Raw genomic sequence first — 19,869 nt, forward strand, 5'->3', positions numbered from 1 at the left:
TAATAGGGCTACAAGTTTAGTGTTTAGAATATATGTGGCTCACTGAATTTTCTCTCTAGGAGAATTTCTCTCTGCTCTCTCTTCTCTCTTTCTTCCTTCTCTTCCTTTCTCTTTTTTTCTTCTCTTCTTCTTTCCGTTTCTCTTCTTATTTATAGGCTGAAATAATCACTATTCATCACTATTCATCACTGTTCACCCGTGACAGACAGACTCTATCAAAGCCGCCAAATGAACAGTAATGAACAGTAATGAAACAGTAATGAAAACTCTATCAAGCCGCCAAATGAACAGTAATGAACAGTAATGAATAGTAAGTGGGCTTCACATGTTTATTCTTTTACAACAACAAACCTAATTTTTTATGTATTATTTGCACATAAAACGTTTTCATAATTTATTACGAGAGAAATGTAATGAATTACATATTTTTCTAGTGGTCTAAAATCCATTTTGTTTTATTTTTTTTTACCAAAAATAAAAAATTAAACAAAAAGGACCTCCCTCGGGGCCTCCTCATGTATCCACCCACCAATAGACAAAAATAAAATAAAATAAAATAAAATATTGGATAAGAAAATTAGAGAGTCTCTGTTCCTCTTCAATAAACAAGAAAACCCTCCGAATCCCATCCAATTCTCTGCAATTAAACCCTTTTCCTCTGCAATTCAAGCTCATACGAACCCTAATTTTCAGTTCTTCCACTGAGAGGTTCTCTATGCGTTTCAATTTGGTGTAATCAACTCAATCTGAACCAACAGTAGTGAGTTTTCATGGCTACCGTGACTGCAACATGGTCTCCGAGCTCGCTCCAGCTTCGTTTGGCTTTAAATTACGGCAATTGCACTAAAACCTCCCCCATTCTTTTACGGATGCGACTGGGGAAGCTGGATCATCGGGCTCGAGTGCTCTGTGTTGCTCAAGACAGAGAGAGGCCTGGGAATGGAATGCAACCCCGTCGTGATGGTAGTTCGTGGGTCGGGTCAAACTCGACCGCTGATGGGTTTAAGGGGTGGTCCGATTCCGATAATGGAGAAGATGCGTTGGATTCACAGAGGAGGAAATGGTTTGGAGGTAATGCTTGTTTGAATAGATTGCCGTTTCTTTTTACCTCTTATGCTCTGTATGGCTAGTGACACTTGTGGAGTAGTTTGCTCTCAGGGACTGTGGGAGCTGGAGTAGCAGGAGCCGTTTTTGTTGTGGGGCTTACTTTTGCAGCATTGTCTTTGGGAAAACGAAACAATTCCAGTGAGTAGCTGTTTTCCTTCTTTCGATAACCATCAATCTTTGAATATGGACTGAAAGTTGGGTAGTGTTGATGGAAGTTTTTTGTATCATTTTCATGGTTTTGTTGTGTAAGGTCCTGTATTCAATGTATTTAGTTTTCTGCTATGTCTTGAAACATATGTGGCTGTGCTCAGGACCAGAACAAAAAATGGAGCCCTTAACAACACAGCAGGAGATGTCTTTGACCTATGATGATCAAAATGATAGAAGCACAGAAGATGTAGATGATCAAAGCATTATGAAGCATGATGCTAGTAGTAGTCCAGAAGGAAGGACAGGTACTTTTGAGGATTCTTCTTCATCTACAGAAATTGATGAGTCTCTGAGTGAAATTAGAGTTGGTAATGATAATGATATAAGGGATTTGTCAGTACAAGATTTTAAGAACACATCCAGAGACACTGACGCCATCAATAATGCATCCATTCAAGAAGATTCACCACATGAATCAACTTCTGATGACAAGTTACTAGAACCTGAAACATCCACAAGGCAATTTAATCTGCCTGAACCGGAAAATGGAAATGATTCATTTGTTGCCTATGGGCTTGAGGATGTTGACAGCAGCCTCACTGTAGGTACAGGAGATTTGGCTTCTGTACTTAAAGAGAACCTAGTCAGTGTGGAACCAACCAACTTGCCAGCCTATGATGCTAATCCTTCAAACCTTAGCTTTGAACCCCAGGATGGAATACCTGAGACTAGTGAACAAAATGAACCTATAGGTCTGGATGTTTCAGTTACTTCGCAGTCCAACACAATTTTAGAACCTCAGATTTCGTCTGAAGATAGTATAGGGACTGTAGCCTCATCTTCAACCAAAGAAAACCTTGACCTGAGCACATTGCAGGGCTTAGCTGAGGGAATCAGTTCATCCCTGGAAGGGAATATCATAAGTGAAAGTGAGTCATCTAAAAGCAAATCACAATTACCAAATGCTGGGAATTCCTTCTCTTCTGCTGGAATACCTGCTCCAACTGTGGTTTCTGCAGCTCTACAGGTGCTTCCTGGAAAGGTTTTGGTTCCTGCAGTTGTTGATCAGGTTCAGGGGCAGGCATTAGCAGCGCTGCAAGTGTTGAAGGTATTGACATTTTGTCATTTTTTGCATTTAATTTCCTTGTTCCAAAGTCATTACAAATATATATGTATTAGAATTTAATCTATTGTTGCATTTGATCCTTAGATTCGACAGTTTTTGAATTGGAAATGTTCGACTCAAGTTGCAATGTTCTTATGATTTTATAATTGTCCTTGCAAATATGTTACTACAGTTTGTGATCTATAATTTGAATATGACAACTGTTTTCAGGTCATAGAGGCTGAAGTTCAACCTGGTGACTTGTGTACTCGTCGTGAATATGCTCGTTGGTTGGTTTCTGCAAGTAGTGCTCTTTCAAGGTATAAAAACCTCCTTTCTCACTGTGACTGATAAGATATAAATCTTTGCAACCTATGATTGGTTTAGCTATTATTTAAGCACGTTATATATTTACATTTATTGGCATATCTTCTTGTTATCTGTAGGAACTCAATTTCTAAAGTATATCCTGCAATGTATATTGAGAATGTTACCGAGCTTGCATTTGACGATATTACACCTGAAGACCCTGATTTTTCATCCATTCAAGGTGTGAATTTTAGATTTTTGGGCTATAGCATAAATGAAAGTGTGATAGGCTTTGTTTGCTTATTGGAATTTATTTGCATCCTCTCAGGGTTGGCTGAAGCTGGACTTATCTCAAGCAGGCTGTCAAGAAATGATATGCTTTCTTCCTTAGATGAAGATGAGAGTCCGTTCTACTTTTCTCCTGAAAGGTGGTGTAATAGATTCCTTGAAATATAGTTTCCTCTTTAGATTATTGTTTCCTTGAAATGCAGTTGGCATCCCCAACTGCTAGGATCTGTGCTGGCACTCCCAGCATGTTATTCTCCTTGTTCCAACCTTTTATCCAATTTCACTCTGCGTTGGTTGTTTTTCTGTCTGATCCCAAATACACAAGACACACTTACATCCATGTATCTCCAAACCAATTATCGGGTCCGTTCCTGATAGAGGATTTTACGAGTACTTGTTCCATTCGATGGTCTCTTTACCTGTGGAAATTAGTTGTTCTTGTTGTGTGAGCTTACAGCTGTCTATTCAATTGCGTATCTACCATATAAATATAGCATTGTTTTGATTTCTGTTACAGATTTGAGGGTAGGATTTTCTTATTTACCTTATTTTTCTCTGAAATTCCTTGCTGCAGCCCTCTATCACGCCAGGATCTTGTAAGTTGGAAAATGGCCCTAGAGAAAAGAAATCTCCCAAAAGCTGACAAGGAGGTTGTTGAAATTTAAGTTTGTTTAGTGCTTCTTTTTTTTTTCTTTTGGAGCTACTCGTGTGCTTGTAGTTCTGAATATTTAACTCTCTACTTATTATTGTGCACTTGGACAGGTCCTCTACCAAATTTCTGGATTTATAGACACCGATAAGATACATCCAGATGCATGTCCTGCACTTGTTGCTGACCTATCAGGAGAGCAGGGTATTATTACCCTTGCATTTGGTGAGTCATAACTACATTTTGAATTTCGAGCAAATTTTATGAGTTTAATAGTTAACATTTCCTTTCTTTTCTTTTTTATAAAAGGTTACACCAGACTATTCCAGCCAGGTAAGCCAGTAACAAAAGCCCAGGCTGCTATTGCCCTGGCAACTGGAGAGTATTCTGACTTAGTTAGTGAGGAGCTTGCACGTATTGAAGCAGAATCTATAGCAGAGAATGCTGTGGATGCACATAATGCTTTAGTAGCTGAAGTTGAAAAGGATGTGAATGCAAGTTTTCAGAAGGATCTTTCCATAGAGAGGGAAAAAATTGACGCCGTAGAGAAAATGGCTGAAGAAGCAAGACATGAGTTGGAAAGGTTAAGATCCGAGAGAGAGGAAGATAATGTTGCCTTAATGAAGGAACGTGCAGCTGTTGAATCAGAAATGGAAGTTCTGTCAAGGTTAAGGCATGAGGTTGAGGAACAATTGGAGAGCCTATTGAGTAACAAAGTAGAAATATCCTATGAAAAAGAAAGAATTAGCAAACTTAGGAAAGAAGCAGAAAATGAAAGCCAGGAGATTGCCCGCTTACAGTATGATCTAGAGGTTGAACGGAAAGCCTTGTCCATGGCCAGGTATTTAGTATCCAAGTCTCATGTGTCTTTTTTGCGTCTAGTAACTTTGTTATTTTCACACAACCTTGTAAGACTTCTAATCTTTGTTATCCAGGGCTTGGGCTGAAGATGAGGCAAAAAGAGCAAGAGAACAAGCTAAAGTACTTGAGGAGGCTAGAGATCGCTGGGAGAGGCAAGGCATCAAGGTAGTTGTTGACAATGACCTCCGTGAAGAGGCCTTGGCTGAAGTTACATGGCTCGATGCTGGCAAGCAGTTCTCAGTTGAAGGAACTGTCAGCAGGGCGGAAAATTTGATGGACAAGCTGAAGGCAATAGCAACAAATATAAAAGGAAAATCCAGAGATATAATTGATAAAATCATCCAAAAGATAGCCTTGCTTGTATCCAATTTGAGGGAATGGATTCCCCAGGCTGGAAAAGAGGCTGGAGAACTGAAAGATGCTGCCATTTCGAAAGCCAGTAGATCAGCCCAAGAGTTGCAGCAAAGTACCTTGGAGTTTAGCTTGGCTCTCAAAGAAGGTGCAAAGCGCGTCGTGGAAGATTGTAGGGGAGGAGTGGAGAAACTCACCCAGAAGTTCAAGACATGACTCCTATCTCTATAACAATTTTTACGGATGACGGGCTACTGAGGAGTGAGAATTGTAAAACAGTTTTGAGATTCTGTTAATGAAGGGGATAATCCATCACCCATGTTTATTATACCATATTGATGATTAGCTAGGTAGCCTTTTGTAATAAATACAGTTACACATCTTAGCTGTAGTTAATTGGATTGGATCATCCAGATTTTGGTATTTGGATTGAGGAAGGGTCAATCTGGCTCCATGAGTCCCTTGTGGCTGATGTAAAACCCGATCGTTTTACTTTTTGTTTGGGAAAAGATGTAAACCCCGTTATTGCCTAATAAAACCGCCTGGTTACATTTCAAATGGAACGGTTAAAACCAGGGAATTAGCATTTGTCCAATGTTTATTTTACTCTCGAGTTTTCCTTCCTTTCGTCATCCTTTAAGATAGTCTCTTTCTAATTGACATACAATCGGAGTGAATAATCTAGTCATGTTGAGTGGGCCTAGAAACCATTGAGCAACAAGCACATTATAGCATAAATTAAAAATCACTGAGAAACAAAATCTATCTAACAAAAATGGCTTGCCACCAAGACAATCAATTAAGTAACAATAGCAAAAATGTTGGGCAAGCAGCTTTTTCCAATTTGCAGCTCACATTCACAACAGAACAAATTTCTGCAACTAAAATTTCAAGTCTCAGAGTAGAAAAAACACTTTGTAGAGGTGAATTTCTAACATATTGACTCTAGTTGGAAATTATGAGACTTCCAATTAGCTTTCATGTGCCTCATTTCTTCTTTTCCGAAGCTCCACCACCAGCCCTGCATCAGAAGTCACCCACGACAATAAGTAACTATTGATATGAATTCACAAACCAGGTTAGCATTCTTTAAGATTCGGGGACGAGAAATAGAATCTTGTTTACCTGATCTTACGGAGGACATTGGACATCTCCTCGCGCTTCTTCTTTGCCCTCTTGTGGGTTCCCAACTTTTTCTTTGCAACTTTCAGTGCACGTTTGTCCTTGCCTACCTTAAGAAGCTCAGTGATTCTCTTTTCATATGGTGCAAAACCAGCAACTTCCCGGATCAAATTCCTAACAAAGTGTACCCTTTTACTAGTTTTCTGCACCAGCAAATAATATCATCAATTGAAGCATTTTCAGCAGCCTATGCTTAAAATTACTACAAAAGTAGTCACTAATCTCTTCAGCCATCAAGAGAAGAACTTGAATCAAATACCAAATACAAATTCCTATATTATATAACATATCAACATGGCTTCTGGGTTGAACAATCAAATTCAAAGCATGATTTATGATGTGAAAACATTGCAGATGTAAAATATGAATCAACTTACCCCTTTGCGATCAGAAGGGCGTGGAGCTAATTCCTTCCTGGTCACTATGTGGCCTTTATTCAATCCCACAAAAATCCCAGTGTTCGGCTGTTTTGGAGCCATTACCTGCTTCAACAATAGGAAAAAACAAGCTTCATCACGTATCCATTTGATTCCCAGATTCATCACATATATTCATCGTTTCAGTTAGTAATTAGCTACAACCAAACACAATAAATTTAAATGTGCAAACCTTATAAGTCCAAAAAAAAAAATATTGTGCAACAGTCAAAACGAGAAACAGAGAGATGAACACATATCAAAAGGCTAGAAAGCTCAGCAGCATTTACTATTTTCTTCCTATTTTTTCTGGGAAAATAAGCAGTAAATGTACTCGTTTAGGGTTTCACGATATGAGGAAATGACATGAACGAGAAATAGAACGCTAGAGTGCTAGGCCTTTACCTCAGTCGGAGCTTGGAGGATCTCTGAGACGGGTTAGAAGAAGAAGACCTAGGGTTTTGGGTTTGAGCTTGATTTTCATATATACCGAGTTTTAATGGGGAAACTGGAAAAAGTTCAAGGGTAGTTTGGTCAATGAAAATTAAGGCCCAATTTCGGCCCAGATGTAGGAACCTACGTCTCAATTATAGTGGGGTTCAGTTTGTTGGACATCATAGGAAGTAACTGAACGAAGCCCATCTACTGCTACATTTCTTTATTTTAATAGAGTGTGGGACCCATTGTATTGGTGGGCTCCACCTCTATTAGAGAGTTGATACACAAGTTGGTATCTAAAGTTGATCTCCCTAGCATGACCCTTAATTTTTTAATAAGTTGCTAATCAATTGATCAAGCATTTATTTACTAATTTATTAGAACCACCTTATACATAAACAAAGATTTATGATTGTGATGTAAACGAGGAGAATCTAATCCAATATTTTAATACGTAATTGTTGAATTATATTATAGGGGAAAAATGTTGGATCGTGTACTCATTTTGTTTTTAAATTTTTGGGCTGATTTATTTAATCAGGGTTAAAAAAAATTTAAATATTTGATTATATATATGGTTAAAAAAATGGACCACCTTTGGTAGTCTTATACATGTAGATCAAAGATCCTTCAAACTATTTAAAAATGATTGTAATTTTACATGTCCAGATTTTTTAAGATGAAAGGTTGAGATTATACTTTTGCCTAAGTTTTATTAAATTTTCTTAAGAGTAAATTGGAAGAGAGATAATTGGTTTTTATTATTATAATTATATACAAAGTTATATTGAAAGAGGGAGATTCGAATGGAGGAACTCCGATGCAAAAGTAAATGTTTTTAACTATTTGAGTTACAAATCTCTTGTTAAATTGAGAATTGAATTAAAAAACTTCAAATAATACACAACGATTGTTTGTTTTTAATTATTTAAATCATCATCATATTTGTAAATAAAAAAAACCAAAGAATGAAAGAAAAAAGAAACAGAGTAAAATTTAGTTTCTGTATTTTGTAATAAAGTTTTATAGTCAAAAGAGTAAGGAGTGGATGGAGGGAGCAGGTGAGACATGATTCTACATAAGAACGGTAGGAGAAGATGAATTAAAAAGACAACAAATGCCACTGTAAGTGGAGCCAATTTACACAACTGCCACTTCCAATGTAAAGCCAACGATGATGATTGGAGGCCTTCACCGGGCGCTTTCATGTTTCGTCCACTTCCACCTATTCTTCAAGAAATGAAGAAAACCCAAATGGGCATTGACTTGCAGGTATAGACCTCTATTCACACTTCTTTATTTTTTAAATTTTGATTTGAACTTTAACTTACTACCAAATTGGTATAATACCATAACTGAGCACCAGCTCATACGCAAAAACCATGCTTTAATTTCATATTGACCGCGAATCCCATGCTCTTCATCTTCAATTATGTTAAATCTCGCGTGATGCCGTGAGATTCCAGCATTTGATCAAAGTTGAAATCGTGGTCTGGGTATCTGTTACTTTCTTCTCTTTGCTCTTTTTTTTTTTTTGGTGTTCTTGTCTCACTGGATGTAGAAATTGTGATCAAAAGCTGCTGAAGATTTTTCAGTGCATCAAAAAACTGTAATGGTTGAGATCCAATTAAGTTCAGTATCATGTTTCAGCTTCTGGGTCCTTATAAATAACAGCTTTGGTTTCAATTTTTGATTATCAAGCTCTGGTTAGAGGTACCCTTAATTTGAGTCGAGTTCCTCATAGAACATTTTGCTTGATCTCTTTCTTCTGCCACACCCATCTGGTCATTTGTGTTGTTTAATTTGTGACCATCCTTGTTTGTGTTGTTTTCATCTCCATAGATCCTCTCTGTTCTTATAATTTGCTCAGTCCATTGAGTTCTTGTTTGTGACATTAGTCAATGCATACTTCTATGTTATTTCCAATTGGCCTATCCTTGCGTTTGGAATCCCAATGTTTAGGTGCTGCTGAAATTTCCTTAGTTATTAGTATCGTATTGAATTCTTGTATCTGTGAGTTTTGATCTGTCATAGTATGCTTTAGACTGTAGGGCTCAATGTCAATCCTATGTGGCTGCCCTCTCATTGAGTGCGTTTACTGTCTGGCATGTACCCGCTGGGCTTGGAAGCGATGCCTCCACACAGCGGGTCATGACAGTGAGACTTGGGGCATTGCCACTGCTGAAGAATTCGAGCCTGTTCCTCGCCTTTGCCGCTACATTCTAGCTGTTTATGAAGATGACCTTCGTCAACCCCTTTGGGAGCCCCCTGGTGGGTATGGAATTAAACCAGATTGGTTAATTTTGAAAAAGACATATGAAGATACTCAAGGACAAGCTCCTCCATATATATTATATCTTGATCATGACCATGCTGATATAGTTCTCGCCTTCAGAGGCCTTAACTTGGCAAGAGAGAGTGACTATGCAGTTCTTATGGATAATAAGCTGGGCAAGAAGAAATTTGATGGCGGGTATGTTCACAATGGGCTATTGAAAGCCGCTGAATGGGTTCTGGATGCAGAATGTGAGATTTTGAAAGATTTGGTAGAGAAGTATCCAAATTATACTTTGACTTTCACGGGACACTCCCTAGGGTCCGGTGTAGCAGCATTGTTAACAATGGTGGTGGTGCAGAACAGGGATAGGTTGGGGAACATTGATCGGAAGAGGGTTAGGGGCTATGCTATTGCACCTGCGAGGTGTATGTCATTGAACTTAGCCGTCAGATACGCAGATGTCATCAATTCTGTTGTGCTTCAGGCAAGTATTTAATCCCTTTCTTTGTTCATATTTTGTCTTGGTAGGAAGAATTTGTTCGATAAGTTTAAAGGAATATACATCTTATTATGCTTCAGCCTTATATTCTATATTTATTGGCATCTTCTATCTCATTGTTGTGTAAATTGTTCATCTCAAAAGCTCCGTTGTCTGTATTGGCAATGCATGGGAGCTTGTTCTTTGAAAAACTAAACACTAAAGGATGTATTCGCACAAGTATACAATAGACATTTATAATCTTTATGTAGTAGTTCCGTAAATGCATTCCTTAGATTTGATTGTGATCATTATGCTGAACCAGGATGACTTCTTACCTCGGACAGCTACACCCTTGGAAGACATTTTCAAGTCACTTTTCTGGTATAATTGGCTCTGATCACTCTTTTCAACTATTGCTTTGTTTCAGCTGAAGGGGCCCATAAAGAGGGCATACTTAATATCTTAAGAATTAGTTAGGTGATCATATCAATTTTGGATTTTTAGTTATCTGGATTTTCACCTTTTGAATGTTAATTCAATATATTGTTAAAATTGGACTTTATTTTGTTAAACAGTTTGCCATGCCTACTGTGCATACGATGCATGAGGGACACATGCATACCTGAGGAGAAGATGCTCAAAGATCCAAGGAGGCTGTACGCACCTGGCCGCCTCTATCACATTGTTGAAAGAAAGCCTTTTAGGTATTGTCAGTCATTAATGAGCAAACTTTTGGGATTATCTGCTCAAAATAGCTGCAGAAACTTATTTTATCCTGACCAAGATTACTAATAACAAGTTTCTCGTGTTGTTCTTGCTTTTGTCATTGTGTGGTCAATATGCAAACTAACATAGAATATCATATACCTATATCCAGGTCCTGTTAACTAAATCTTTCCTATTAGGGATTTTATACAATGGTGCCTGGTGTATGCGGGATTCGCCACATCCACATTGAACCAAAGACATAGCAGTTTAATAGATATTTTGCTGAGCAGGGAGTAACTGTTGATCTTATCTTGTGTAAAGGACTTCCCATCTGCATATTTTTGTTTGCAGGTTAGGAAGGTTTCCCCCAGTGGTCAAGACTGCAGTGCCCGTAGATGGGCGATTTGAGCACATAGTTCTTTCTTGTAATGCCACTTCAGACCATGCCATCATTTGGATAGAGAGAGAAGCCCAAAGGGCTCTAAAGGTAAGTTTTTCCTTCAAGTAGATTTTATAGGAAATATGTCTCTACTTTCTGCATTTGCAAATGAGTAGTTTTCCAACTTGCAATAGTCTGGTGTCTCAACCTCCGCAATTTTTTTTTTTTCCACTTCCCTTCAGTTAATGTTGGAGAAAGATCAAATTATGGAGATACCGCCGAAGCAAAAAATGGAGCGGCAGGAGACGTTAGCTAAAGAACACACTGAGGAGTACAGGGCTGCATTGCAGAGGGCTGTCACGTTGGCCGTGCCTCACGCATATTCACCATCTATCTATGGAACTTTTGATGAGAAGGATGAGGAGGAGTATTCATATGGATCCAGTGGGGAATCTTCTTTTAGTTCCACTAAGAAAAGCAAGACATTTGTTGTGCGGTTTTGATTTTGAAGAGAAAAAGAACCAAAAAAAAAAGGAGTGAGTGTTGTTGTTATTATGATGACTTGATATTTAGTGATCGATCATTAATTTATTGTAATATTTTTTTCATGTACAATCAGAGGAAAAGAATAAACATGCGACAAACTATTCATTGATTCATTCCCTACTTTTTTCTTGAGCTAAAAGTTGTAGCTCTTTGTAATGCCTCATTTCATGACAAATTTATTTATTTTGGTCAACATTTCATGACAAGTTTAAACATTTTGATGATTGTAACATTAATTCCTTGATAAAAAACATAAACAAACCAAATTATGATAAATACAAGGAAAGGAAACCATTTAACGGGTTCTTGTTTAATAATAATAATTTTAAAAATTTTATGAAAAAAAGAACGAAAAAACTTTTGCATTCCATTGTGTTTTCTATGTACTTTACATTTAACCTAAAAAAGAAAGGAAAAAAAAGAAAGAGAAAGGCTTGGCGCAGCAGGGGCGAGTATATGTCACGCACAACACAAAGGTTCAGTTAGTGTCAATGGCTTCCATCGTCTCAATCTTTCTTCTTTTGGCGTTTGCGTCATTCTTCTCCAGCTCTTCTGCTGAAGTGTAAGAAATTCATCTCAATTTTCATTTCTGTAGCCTCATCTTATTTATGACTCAATCTTAAGCTAACAGCTATTTGAGATTCACTAGTAGATTTCGCAATTTTTGGTTCCTTAATTCTCACATTTCAGCCTTGTTTTCACGCTAATTAATTAATTAATTAATGGCTATCGTTGGCACTTAGGCTTTAAATTTACAGTTTTGCCAATGATCTATGGATTCTGAAATTATACCTTCTTTTTCCTCATTCTGCCCAAGTCTTACTCATTTTATTTATTTATTTATTGTTGTAAATTGTTGAAGTTCGAAAAATCGGCCTAGGCGGGAGGACACCGCCTAGGCGCTAGGCGGGAGGACGGCTTCTTCTCTATTCGTCAGAGGTATCTTTGATTTTTCCTTCTTTTCTTTGTTAAGAGGAGATGATGGAGGCAGAGAGAGGAGAGACGATGGAGGTAGAGAGAGATGGGAGGTGATGGAGGCGGAGAGATGAGAGATAAGTGTGGATAGGGTTCGTCGAAAAAAAGGTGCTAGGGGTAGTGAAACGTTGTGTTTCACTTATGGGCTGGTATTTTAACAAGGTTCTCTTTTGAGCTCTTTTTTTTGCTAGTCTGAGTTGCTAAATAGACATAAATTAAGTAAAAGAAAGATGCCTGTCACAAACTGATGGAAGTGTTTATTTCTGTCTATGTTTCGACTGCGTTTGTTTGGTTCATTCTACTTGTCCTTAATCTTTTCTGTTGCGATCATTTTGCTTCAGTAGCAGGAAGGAACTTAGGAGTGAGGAAGCCAATAAAGAAACTTTCATACGCTTTGGCCACTCAGTTCATTCTAACAGACTTGACCCTTCACGGGCTGTCCAACTATCTTGGCGACCAAGGTCAGGTACATTCATGAATTTTTTATTTCATGAATTTCGCGAAGTTTCCAAATCAGCGAATGTGTAATGTCTTGTTGCTGTAAGACTCTGAGTTCTTGATTCTTGCAATAGGGTCTTTTTATATCAAGGTTTCCTATCAGATGAGGAGTGTGACCACCTTGTTTCTTTGGTACATCCCCTGACATCTTCTTTGAGATTTTCAGCATATAAATTGGTTAAGGCTGCTCGGTAGTTCTAAATTGATGTTTTGGGCTTAGGCACATGGTGGAGAAGAGAATTCATTGACAGAATATGATGATTTAGGAAACACCAACACAATCAGGCTGCGTAAAAGTTTAGAAATTCCCTTGAACATGGAGGTACCTTTCATGTTTTCCGTGACTCGTTATTGTAATTGGGTTTCAGAACACCAGTACTACTGACTGTAAAAGTGTGCGTTCTTAATCATTTCACTGGTATGCTGCACAATATCTGATGATTAACAGTCTTTTGATTTCTAGGATGAGATTGTTTCAAGGATTGAGGAAAGAATTTCAGCTTGGACTTTCCTTCCTAAAGGTATCTCCCCTCGGTGTTATTGCTATGGTCTTCTATTCCTGAACTGGCTGACTTGTTGGGCATCATACCTTACGTATATAGTGCTTGTGTTTGTCCTTCAGAGAATAGCAGAGCTTTACAGGTTTCGCGTAATGGGGTCGAGGAGGCTGAGAAGAATGTAAATTTTTTTGGTAACAAATCTACATTGGAACAGAGTGAGCCCTTGATAGCAACAGTCATTTTGTATCTCTCAAACGTCACTCATGGTGGCAAGATTCTATTCCCAGAGTCTGAGGTGAGATAGAAACTGTCCCTTATTTCTGCTTTTTCGTTATAGATTTGGGATGTATTGTCAAATGCTGATCATGACTGAAACCATCACAGCTGAGGAGCGAGGTTTGGTCTGATTGTGGAAAGAGTAGCAGCATCTTGAAACCCACTAAAGGAAATGCAATCCTGTTTTTCACTCTCCGTCCTAATGCATCTCCGGATAAGAGTAGCCCCCATACCAGATGCCCAGTACTTGAAGGGGAAATGTGGTGTGCCACAAAATTCATTTATGCAAAAGCCATTGGTGGGGAAAAAGTGTCATCCGATTTCGAGAGCAGCGAATGCACCGATGAAGACAATAACTGTCCCAATTGGGCTTCGATTGGGGAGTGTCAAAGGAACCCTGTATTCATGGTTGGTTCGCCTGATTACTATGGGACATGCAGGAAGAGTTGTAATGCGTGCTGATGGGCAAACCTCTAAAGTGTCTTTTACCTCAACAACTATTGTTTCCACAATGCAGATTGGTCAATAAAGATTACAGTGTGAATATCAATCTTCTTATTTGATTTCAGTGTTCAAATGGTAGGATTTCATTTCTGCAAAGAAGCTCTACAGTGAAAAAATTCAAAGCAATTCCATTCCAAATCAAGCTTGAAACGGTTTAAAGATAATGAATTATTGAAGAAAATCCAGATGAAAGATCAAAATTCCACATTAATACAAAAGCAAACTCTAAATTGGAAGAACATGAGAAGCAGCAGAATTGATCTATGGCACAGATGCTAGAGATGGGTTTGGCTTCTTTAAAGCACATGAAGATTTGAAGGCCTCTATCTGTGACTGGCACTTGACGTAGTCCCCTTTGTTCTCCTCCAAGCATTTCTTCAGGGCCTCAACATCGCACGCAGACATTATCTTCTTCCTCTCGATGTTCTTTGTTTCCGAAGCCCTCTCGTCCATTGTTGCGTGCTTCCAATCGGTGGAAATCGAACAACTTGTAAAATCAAATTATAGAGTCGTGGGTTTATTGTCTCCCTCCGTTGTTTGGCGGCTGAGAAAAAGGAAAATGCGAGCTCAGTGAAAACGCACCGTTTGCGAGCAAAAACAAAGAATGAAACGCAGCGTTTTGTGACCGAAACAAAAAATGAAACAAAAAATGCGTTCGATGCGTTTCGGGTTGTTTCTGCGCTGGCCCATTTATAATCCCTATCCTTTTCAGGAGAGGAGAGGGAGCGTAAGATGAACGACACGTCATCAAAATTTGAATGGATGCCCTCCCAGGCCTTAACGGCTATTTGGTTCTTACCAAAAAATAAAGACCAAAATCAAAATAAAATCAAAACCAGAACCAACAAATTCAGAACCCATTTACTCCCAATTGGCAATTCACGTTGAGTAATCTTCCTCTCTCAAAATTTTCAATTTCACGCTTTTGGATCCCAAATTGAAACCCAAATTTCACTAGCTGAGAAATTTTCAATTCTATATGGCGTCGTCTTTGTGCGACCACCCTGACCGCACCAAGACCCCTATGCGTCCGAACCCATCTCGGAAGGTACGAGTTGTAGCGAAGATCAGGGGTTTTACGGGTCCGGAGGGGGAGCTATCAAGTGAGGTTTCTTGGATCTCTGTGAACAAGCCCAAGGGAGAGGCTTCTGAGAGTGTCACTCTCTCTTTCAGAGAACAGGAAGCAAGGTAATGTTGCTCTTTGTGCCGGGGTCTTATTTATTTCTCTTTTTTTATTTCGTCATAATTCTATTATGAAAATGTAAACTTTGGTTGGTATTTTTTCGTTTCTGAGAAAGCCTGGAAAATGAAAAGATATAAGTTCTTGGTAGTGTCAGATAAATTAACTAGTAAATATTATACTTTGGCTAATACAGCTAGTCAGCTTAATTGAATTGAGGCTTTTCAAATTTCAGGCGTAAAAAGGGAACACCAATAATTGGATAAATTGAATTTTCTTTCCTCTTCGTTATCTTTTTTGTTTTATGATATAATAAAACAAGAATTTTCTTTTGCTGTCCTGCAGCCGTAAAGAATCTTATGAAGTGGACTACTGCTATGATCAATATGAAGACAATAATGTGATTTTTTCGCGAGAAGTAAAGCCTCTAATTCCTGGGATTCTTGATGGTTGTAATGCCACTGTGATTGCATTTGGAGCAAGAGGCAGTGGAAAGACTTGCTTAATTCAGGTGAGTGTATTTCTATCAATCCCAAAAAAAGCTTTCACTCTAGTTTCTTGGGAAATAAACTTTACAATAATGAGTTGAACCACTTGATTTTGAAGGGTTCTAGTGAGAAACCGGGTTTGGCAGCACTAGCAATGGCTGATATTCTTTCACTGACTGAGAAAGATGGAAATTCAGTTACTATATCTTCCTATGAGGTTTATCAGGACCATGTATATGATATCTTGGACCCAGAACGCAAAGTAGTTTTGGTACAGGGTGATGCTCAAGGGAAAATTCGGCTTAAAGGACTTTCTCAGGCAAGTTATTTGGTGTTTTCAATGTAGATGGTAAGTCTGGGCGTCTATTGTACATTCTTGATGACATAATTTCCATATCTTTCCAGGTTCCCATGAAATCCATTTCAGAGTTCTACAAATTATGTGTTACTGGGTGTGGTTCCCGTAAACCAGCACAAAAGGTAGCAACTGAACTTCCACGTAGGAGCCACAAGGGCTTGATAGTGCATGTATCATCTCCCAGTGAAAACTCAGATACACTTCATGTGGGCAAGCTGAATTTTGTTGACTTGGCAGGTTGAATTTTTGAAGCACAGGCCTCAAATATCTTTTTCAGCCTCTTTGGTTTTAACAATGTTATATAGGCCATAACTTTGTTGAATCTGCCCTTAACAGGTTATGAGGATACCAGAAAGAAAAGTATCAACGGCCTTAATCTTGTTGAGAATAGTAAAATTCATAAGACAATGTATGCCATGTTAAATGTTGTTCACGCATTGAGTACCACAGAAAATCATGTGCCTTACAGGGAAAGCAAGCTCACACACTTATTGCAAGATTCCCTGGGTGGGGCAAGTAGAGTTTTGATGGTCACTTGTTTGGTAAGGTTTTAAGTTTGGTTGCAAGTTTTCTTTTTCTGGTTTATTGTTGTTTGACAGCTTTGACTGCCTTTGATCACCTTAACATATTATCTCTCTCTTTCACCGTAGAAACCATCATTCTGCCCAGATTCCATTTACATGGTAAGCTTGGTGTCTCGCTCTTTTCAAAACAACAATGGGGCTGTCATAGACTCGACAAAGAAAATTAAGTGTTTGACAAGATCGGCGGTGCTTTCATCACGTAAGATCCATGTACCCAAGACCATTTCTGTTACAGCAAAGAAACAAACCATTTCCAGAGTGCCTCTTTCTGACAAGAAGATCAATGGTAGTACGGCATCCGTATTGAAAGGAAGGTATGTTATGAAGGTCCCTCTTGTAAACTAAATTGTAGTTGAATCATTTTTCCCATTCCAATGTACTGACTTTAATTTATAATATATTTTTCTTTTTAAAGGAAGCTATTTGATGAAACAAGTCAGTTGACCAAATCGGAGAAGGTACTTAATCTCCAACTTTGTATCAGATATTGTTGTCTCATTTATCCTGGATATGCGCAAAGGTAGAAAAAGCACCACCTTATCAACTCGAAACTGTTTGATTCATATGCCACGATTATAAGCACATCTAACATATGAGTGTGGGAAGCTTATATGCTTTCCCTGACACATTTCTATGCCAAGCATTTTCCAACCTGAATTTTAGCTTATTAGATTTTAATGCAGGTAAGTGCAATCTCAGATGTGGCCTCAACCACAGAAACTTCTTTAGATAAAGAGGTGAGGGTCTTTTATATTTTACCTTTGATCTGGTCTATATTCAGATTTTCAATAGGCGAGGACACTTGTGGGGGAGTAATCTTGTATTCTTATTCAACATTGCATCGTATTTTTGCAGGAAATGTCAATTTCAAATGTTACCAAAGCAACAGAACATCTAGAATGTGTAATTTATCCTTTACAGTATTCCTGTATTGTTATAGAATAATACCTTTGGAATCTGTGACTGACGGCAACTGATGGTCTCTGCAGGAGAATTCATTATCAGATACTTTGAAGCCCAAAGAATTTACTTTTATGGCTGAAAAGGTAATCACTAAGTCTAGCAAAATATAATAAGAGGGTTTTAGTTTTTATAAGATACATATATTAAAGTTGTGATGGAGGTCAACTGAAATTCTGCAGGACAATTTATTATCAGATGCTCCAAAGCATGCAGAAAGTACTTTAATGGCAGAAAAGGTAATGGACAGTTGCTCCACAATCATGGCTTGGTTAAGTGGCATACATGCTTAATGGATTTTTCATTTTCTTTCCAGGATGTTTCTAGTAACAGTGGTGGTCATGCCGAGGAAGTTACTCTGAGTGTCAATAGCAGCAGCAGAAATACATTGTCTTTAGTTGAAGGTTGGTTTCTTATGGTTTGAATCGCCAAATCTAATTTGCAAGATATTAGATGCAAATTTAAATAACTATTTCTAATGTATTCTTTCATTTGACAGTCCATAATATGGAAAGGGAAAACAAGGACTCAGAGGTCAATGAAGAAGAATCGCCACCAATAAGTGCAAGATTACAAGAATTATCGATTCATTTGAAATCACTCTTTTCTACAACTCCGTTGTGCACAAATATGCCAGAGGAATCAAATAATTTGAAATCACTCTGTCCTGCAACTCCATTGTGCACAAATATGCCAGAGGGGAATGATGCTTCATCCTACAATCACCTCTCTACTAACATTGAAGAACCAAAAACTCCAGTTATCAATAAGGGTACGAAAGATAATGATAGATGGGAGGTTGGAAATTTCAACAGCCCTTGGGAAACACTTAGTACGCGCAATTCCGAAGTGAAGGTCTGATCTATCCCTTCTCTGCATCCAGTTTATGCGTTGACTTTGCTTCTAATGTTATTCTTTCATTTCAGCATTCCCTTGTCCAAGACTATCTTAGCTTCTTAAATACAGCTAGCAAGTAAGTAAATGTTTTTTTTCTTTCTAAGTTTCTGTTACTGAGCAATGCACTTTGAAAATTTTAGTATTTCTTTAACTCAGTTAAGCTTTCCTTTACAATCTAACCTTTCCTCTGTTTTTTTTTTTTTCACTTCATAGGGAAGAATTGAAAAGATTAAATGTGAGGATCACTACTTTTCCATTATTATCATGGTTTTCTAGCATCTTTTCATATTTAACTGATTTGAGATTTTACATATAGGGGATTGGTGAGAAAAGAGCAACCTACATACTTGAATTGCGTGATGAATCTCCTAAGCCCTTCAGGAATGTAAGTATTCTCAATACACAGTATGGGAATATATATATATATATTTTTTTTTCTGTAGTTAAAGCTTTATAGTTGATTGCTTTTCAATTTTGCTTTTTCAGCTTGATGATTTGAAAGACATTGGACTTTCAGCGAAGCAGGTACTTCTCGTCAATTTTCATATTATTTATCTTTCTAGTTAGTCCTATCCTATATATCCTAACTGCACTTGAGGAAGAGCATTGAGAACATTTGCTATCCTATTCGCTATTTATGGACAATTTTCTTAGTATATGAAAAGCATATGAATTCAGGCAATCAATATGTCGAATTTACTTTTAAATTTGTGTTTTGAAACACACAGATTAAAGGAATGATGAAGAAGGAAGTTGGAGGGCTTTTCAATTAGGTAATCAAGTATTACACACAGATTAAAGGCTTGACGAAGAAGAAGTTAGAGGGCATCTTTCTCCTTTGTTTTATATTTATCTTTTCTTTCTCCTTAGTATATGAAGATACTGTCATGGCATTGGCAACATCAAATTGCCTAAACCTTAACATAAAATTATCGTGTAATGTTGTACATTTTTATTTCTTTATCGTGTAATTCCTGTGAAAGACAAAAAAAAAAAAATCTTGATTGGAACTCATCAGGTGTGGCACAATGACATAGAAAAAAAAAAAGAATATCATAGTCTGATAGATAAGAGGGATTTTATTGACAATCCCTGTGAGTTCGTTGATCTTAAAACAAATTCAAATAATTGTTTTTGTAATTTTATAATTTTAACACTCAACAAGCAAGAGTCAGCCTTTGTGAACCAATACATACATATACAAGTTTGCACTTCATCACATCGTCTAGATGATTTTAGGGTCAGATTTCTAAATGTAAAATCCTTCATGATTTGGGTTCATACCAAGCCCAAGGAAAGGAAGCACGAACATGAGGGAGGCATTCAAAATCAAATGTTCTTTCTTATGGCAAACGAATAAGCTGTGATTTGATGAGAAATTACCCGTCTGTTTAAACATCT

The 19,869-nt window shown here is 37.7% G+C and overlaps 5 protein-coding genes across 12 annotated transcripts; 4 read left to right on the top strand and 1 right to left on the bottom strand.

Moving 5' to 3' along the window:
* LOC18785568 lies at window positions 412-5,415 on the top strand. 3 transcript variants are annotated; one of them, XM_020557135.1, is made up of 11 exons: window positions 412-1,071; window positions 1,159-1,245; window positions 1,419-2,186; window positions 2,277-2,365; window positions 2,594-2,682; window positions 2,809-2,912; window positions 3,000-3,099; window positions 3,534-3,609; window positions 3,722-3,833; window positions 3,918-4,449; window positions 4,544-5,415. In XM_020557135.1, the coding sequence occupies exons 1-11, from the start codon at window positions 771-773 to the stop codon at window positions 5,034-5,036; spliced, it is 2,751 nt and encodes a 916-aa protein (XP_020412724.1). In that variant the 5' UTR covers window positions 412-770; the 3' UTR covers window positions 5,037-5,415. The 3 variants fall into 3 exon arrangements, with proteins under 3 accessions (XP_020412724.1, XP_020412723.1, XP_020412725.1); XM_020557136.1 differs by having other exon boundaries at window positions 417-1,071; window positions 1,419-1,562; XM_020557134.1 differs by having other exon boundaries at window positions 1,419-2,365.
* On the bottom strand, window positions 5,531-6,901 carry LOC18786111 (60S ribosomal protein L36-3). The gene is made up of 4 exons (XM_007218566.2): window positions 6,824-6,901; window positions 6,380-6,484; window positions 5,946-6,145; window positions 5,531-5,841 (listed from the first exon to the last, which is right to left on the bottom strand). The coding sequence occupies exons 2-4, from the start codon at window positions 6,479-6,481 to the stop codon at window positions 5,808-5,810; spliced, it is 336 nt and encodes a 111-aa protein (XP_007218628.1). The 5' UTR covers window positions 6,482-6,484; window positions 6,824-6,901; the 3' UTR covers window positions 5,531-5,807.
* Window positions 8,009-11,361, top strand: LOC18785201. Of its 3 annotated transcripts, none has more exons than XM_007217980.2 (6): window positions 8,009-8,128; window positions 8,901-9,618; window positions 9,938-9,996; window positions 10,191-10,319; window positions 10,675-10,810; window positions 10,945-11,361. In XM_007217980.2, exons 2-6 carry the CDS (start codon window positions 8,914-8,916, stop codon window positions 11,203-11,205), a joined length of 1,290 nt encoding a protein of 429 aa, XP_007218042.1. In that variant the 5' UTR covers window positions 8,009-8,128; window positions 8,901-8,913; the 3' UTR covers window positions 11,206-11,361. The 3 variants fall into 3 exon arrangements, with proteins under 3 accessions (XP_007218042.1, XP_020412306.1, XP_020412308.1); XM_020556719.1 differs by lacking the exon at window positions 8,009-8,128 and adding an exon at window positions 8,158-8,352; XM_020556717.1 differs by having other exon boundaries at window positions 8,096-9,618.
* On the top strand, window positions 11,458-14,060 carry LOC18784663 (probable prolyl 4-hydroxylase 12). Of its 2 annotated transcripts, none has more exons than XM_020556720.1 (7): window positions 11,458-11,810; window positions 12,565-12,684; window positions 12,796-12,853; window positions 12,942-13,043; window positions 13,185-13,242; window positions 13,344-13,516; window positions 13,606-14,060. In XM_020556720.1, the coding sequence occupies exons 1-7, from the start codon at window positions 11,740-11,742 to the stop codon at window positions 13,957-13,959; spliced, it is 936 nt and encodes a 311-aa protein (XP_020412309.1). In that variant the 5' UTR covers window positions 11,458-11,739; the 3' UTR covers window positions 13,960-14,060. The 2 variants fall into 2 exon arrangements, with proteins under 2 accessions (XP_020412309.1, XP_020412310.1); XM_020556721.1 differs by having other exon boundaries at window positions 12,568-12,684.
* Window positions 14,201-19,478, top strand: LOC18787380 (kinesin-like protein KIN-10C). Of its 3 annotated transcripts, none has more exons than XM_020556714.1 (18): window positions 14,201-15,189; window positions 15,527-15,692; window positions 15,788-15,988; window positions 16,075-16,264; window positions 16,364-16,569; window positions 16,678-16,925; window positions 17,027-17,069; window positions 17,283-17,348; window positions 17,467-17,514; window positions 17,601-17,657; window positions 17,754-17,810; window positions 17,888-17,975; window positions 18,071-18,426; window positions 18,498-18,544; window positions 18,682-18,703; window positions 18,785-18,853; window positions 18,955-18,993; window positions 19,197-19,478. In XM_020556714.1, the coding sequence occupies exons 1-18, from the start codon at window positions 14,981-14,983 to the stop codon at window positions 19,239-19,241; spliced, it is 2,157 nt and encodes a 718-aa protein (XP_020412303.1). In that variant the 5' UTR covers window positions 14,201-14,980; the 3' UTR covers window positions 19,242-19,478. The 3 variants fall into 3 exon arrangements, with proteins under 3 accessions (XP_020412303.1, XP_020412304.1, XP_020412305.1); XM_020556715.1 differs by having other exon boundaries at window positions 17,295-17,348; XM_020556716.1 differs by lacking the exons at window positions 17,283-17,348; window positions 17,467-17,514.

Source organism: Prunus persica, chromosome G2, assembly GCF_000346465.2.
Source record: "Prunus persica cultivar Lovell chromosome G2, Prunus_persica_NCBIv2, whole genome shotgun sequence".
Lineage (NCBI taxonomy): Eukaryota > Viridiplantae > Streptophyta > Magnoliopsida > Rosales > Rosaceae > Prunus > Prunus persica.